The 3,448-nt window shown below is 26.2% G+C and overlaps 3 protein-coding genes across 3 annotated transcripts, besides 5 other annotated features; 1 reads left to right on the top strand and 2 right to left on the bottom strand.

Annotated features, from left to right (window-relative positions):
- Positions 1-662: 662 nt before the first annotated feature.
- Positions 663-683: a sequence feature (AT_rich).
- Positions 684-1,221: 538 nt separating this feature from the next.
- EDI_155470 (zinc finger protein, putative) lies at positions 1,222-1,749 on the top strand (the record flags this gene model as incomplete). The annotated part of the gene is made up of 1 exon (XM_001741086.1): positions 1,222-1,749. The coding sequence occupies one exon, from the start codon at positions 1,222-1,224 to the stop codon at positions 1,747-1,749; it is 528 nt and encodes a 175-aa protein (XP_001741138.1).
- A 6-nt stretch (positions 1,750-1,755) lies between these two features.
- Positions 1,756-1,805: a sequence feature (AT_rich).
- A 58-nt stretch (positions 1,806-1,863) lies between these two features.
- EDI_155460 (calcineurin subunit B, putative) lies at positions 1,864-2,403 on the bottom strand (the record flags this gene model as incomplete). The annotated part of the gene is made up of 1 exon (XM_001741085.1): positions 1,864-2,403. One exon carries the CDS (start codon positions 2,401-2,403, stop codon positions 1,864-1,866), a length of 540 nt encoding a protein of 179 aa, XP_001741137.1.
- Positions 2,402-2,445: a sequence feature (AT_rich).
- Positions 2,446-2,591: 146 nt separating this feature from the next.
- Positions 2,592-2,656: a microsatellite.
- Positions 2,657-2,782: 126 nt separating this feature from the next.
- Positions 2,783-2,809: a sequence feature (AT_rich).
- A 34-nt stretch (positions 2,810-2,843) lies between these two features.
- EDI_155450 (RNA (guanine-9-) methyltransferase domain containing protein, putative) lies at positions 2,844-3,383 on the bottom strand (the record flags this gene model as incomplete). Its single annotated transcript, XM_001741084.1, has 1 exon — positions 2,844-3,383. The coding sequence occupies one exon, from the start codon at positions 3,381-3,383 to the stop codon at positions 2,844-2,846; it is 540 nt and encodes a 179-aa protein (XP_001741136.1).
- Between the last annotated feature and the right edge of the window lie 65 nt (positions 3,384-3,448).

Genomic DNA, 3,448 nt, shown 5'->3' with positions numbered 1-3,448 from the left:
TTTTGAGATATTGTTTATTGAAGTGTTTTTTATGTAAAATAGTGTTTATAATTTCAAATATATATAAAGTTTAAGTCATGGGTATAAGACATTGTAATAAAAATTTTGTTTCAAGTTTTAAAAGGAGAAAGTTTTTATAATAGAAAGAATAAGATTTTTGAAAGAGCACGAAGAGTTATAAATCTAATTAAATTTCTGATTAAATAAAACGGACATTCTCTTTTCATAATCAAAACACCCATTCACACTGTATTTGTATATCCTTATAGAAAGATGAGTTAGAAACTAATTGATTCTCAAATTCATAGTAAATAATTGGCATATATGATAACCCTTTAAATAAGTCATTATTTAAAAAGAAAGAATTAATTTATACTAAGACATTATCTTTTGTCAGAGAATTAAGAGAACAACTCTTCCACTAGAAAAATTTTTTTATAATCCATTTTTAATGAAAAACTTCTTCTTTAAACCAAAAAATCAAAATACTTTTATTTTGTGCTAAAACTTTATCTAGTAAAACTTTAACAACCAAAACAAAATTATTGTTTGTGTCCTTTTTACCTATTCTCTCAAAATTGTGTTATATTATACCCACCAATTAGAACAGAAGATAGAAGAAAATTTACATAGTAATATTTTCCATCTAGATAGACAGAATGTTTTAATTATTAAAAATAAAACTTACACAAATACAAAATATCTCTCAATTACCATCACCAACTTAGCTGTTTAAAAATATCTATCTTGTGATGTTACAAGTACTCATGTTACATAAGTCATTCTATTCTTTTACAAAATTTTTATGTTTTAAATAAGAAAAACATTGTGTTAACCAATTACTCAATAAAACCAATAAACTTTGAGTACTTATTTTATTCACAGATATAATTTGTTAGGTTGTGTTATTTATCCATAAAAACAATCAGTTATTTTAAAAATAGAAACTATTTTAGAGTGTCTCTTTTTCATTTTTTAAAAAAACCTTAAAATAAGATTGTCTCCTCTTCTATTTTTCAACGAAGGATAAATTAAATTAAAACTATAATAAAACTAGAAGATATTTTGTTGGTGTTCACAGGAGACAAGGATGAGAAAATATAACAAATGAAAAGATACGTTTCATAATTATTCAAAATTGGCTCTCTCTGTATAGAGCAAAGAAGAAGCTTTGGCTCTTTTGGATTATCATATAATGAGATGAGATTAGACTAATTATTAATGGAGAGTCAAATAGAACATAGCGTGAATATCATTTATGATAAATTTATTAGTAAGAAGAATACAACTGGAAAGTATATGTGTCCACATGAAGGATGTGGGAAATGTTATGATAGTGAAGAGTCTCTTCACCGACATATGAATCGACACTCTACTATTAAAGAACATATTTGTGAATTTTGTGGTAAAGCCTTCTTAAGAAAGTCAGAGTGTGAAATTCATGTAAGAATTCATACTGGAGTTAAGCCATATTGTTGCAGCATTTGTCAGAAACGCTTTGCTCGTGCTACTGATCTTAAGATTCATATGCTTTATCATTCTGATGAGAAACCATTTCAATGTCCATTCCCAGGTTGTACTTTACGTTTTAAACGTAAGAGTGATGCTAAAAAACATTTAAGAATACATGTCAAAAAAATTCATGGAAATGTTACAGAACTAATATCCCCACATTGTTCTGCTTTCAAGGTTGTTCCTAAACAATTAATAAGTATTGAGCCATATGGAGTAATGTATTATTGTAATTAGTAAAGGTATTTTTATATATTTTATTTTTATTGTTTTAATAATAAAAAAATAAATAAGAAAGAGAAAGTTGATTAGTTAAAACGATAATTAGGAAATAAAAAAGATGATTTCAATTTATTGCCAATTAATTGTAAGTTTTTCTCCAATATTTTCAGAGTTCTTTAAGATAATACTGCAGAATTCTTCATATGAAATCTTTCCATCTCTATCTTTGTCAGCTTCGATAATAGTTTTATCAACTACTTGTTGTAATTGTTCATCAGTAAAAGAGCTACCAATGATCATTTTAAGAACTTTAAATAACTCTGGATTTGATATAAAACCATCATTATCAACATCATACACCTGGAAAGCAAATCTAAGTTTTGCTTCTTGACTTCCTTTATCAGAAAGGGTTGAAAGGGTTGCAACAAATTGAGAAAATTGTACCTCTTCATTTTCATAACGATTGAAGATTTCAAGAAGTCTTTGAAGAACTGGGTTAGAAGTTAATTCAGCAAGGTCATCGTACTCTTCAGAAGCACCTTCTTTAGCTTTCATTCCCAATTTTTTAAAACGACGGAATAAACGTCTTAATTCGCTTTCAGTGAAGTTGGTTGTGGCCATCATTTGTTCAACGTCTTCTTGTTTTAATCCAGAGAGGGTATTTCCCATTATTATTTTAAATCTGATAATTTTAAGTTTTTTTAATTTTAAGTTCAGCGTAAGAAAAAAGGTGATTTTATGTGTTAATGAAAAATGAAATAGTTTTAGTTATTTTTTACCGTTCTTAGTTGTGCAAAGAAATTAGCTACTTGTAATGTATTCGTAAATGATATGCTCGTTTAATACAGTGTTTAGTTAAAAAATAAAAAAAAATCACGAAAAAAAAATGAAAAATATAAAAATAAAAAATAATAACAAAAAATAGTTTTCAAGATTTATATTATTTTTAAATCTGTCAATTTTGTTTTGTTAACTACCAAATGAATGTTATGTTAATTGGTTTTATTTGAATATTTTTATTTGAGCATATAAAGTTGATTGCATTATGTTTATTTTAAAATATAAATAATATAAAGAATGAAAGAAAAACTAATGACTTTGATAACATTTTACAATGAAAGCTCTTCATCACTTTTTGGTTCATTTTTGGGTGGTATTTCTTGTTTCCTTTGTGGGAGTATTTTTTGTATCGTATTATCCCAGTTATTCGTTTGACATTGTTCACCTATAATTTCAAAAACTTGATTTACTGTTAACACCTTTCTTCCAATACATTCAATATGTTGTTCTATTGGTAGTCGAGCTGTTGAAATATTTAATGAATTTGCTTTATTTTCACATAGCCGTTTAAATTTATTATGGTCAACAATCCCTCCAATTACATAATTTATTTCTTTATTAAAATTGTCAATAACTGTTTCACTCTCTGCTGCAAGATAAACACACTGAACTTCATTTTTAATTTCTTCAATTTTTTTTTCTTCAAACGTTATTAATTTCCATTTGTGTGCTTCTCTTTTATTAATTAATTCTTTAAGCTTTCCATTAACTCCAATACACCTAATTTCTAAAGGGTGTTCGTATTTCCAATTAGCTCCATATAACAACTGAATTTGATTAAACAATGACTTTACTTCATTTTCATTCATTTTATCATCAAAATCACAATCTATAATAACTTTCCCTCCAACTTCAAGATTTTCTGTTGTTCTTT

The sequence above is a fragment of the Entamoeba dispar genome, genomic scaffold (genome assembly GCF_000209125.1).
Source record: "Entamoeba dispar SAW760 scf_1105229463531 genomic scaffold, whole genome shotgun sequence".
Classification (NCBI taxonomy): Eukaryota; Evosea; order Mastigamoebida; family Endamoebidae; genus Entamoeba; species Entamoeba dispar.
This window is presented reverse-complemented; position numbering and strand designations above follow the sequence as displayed.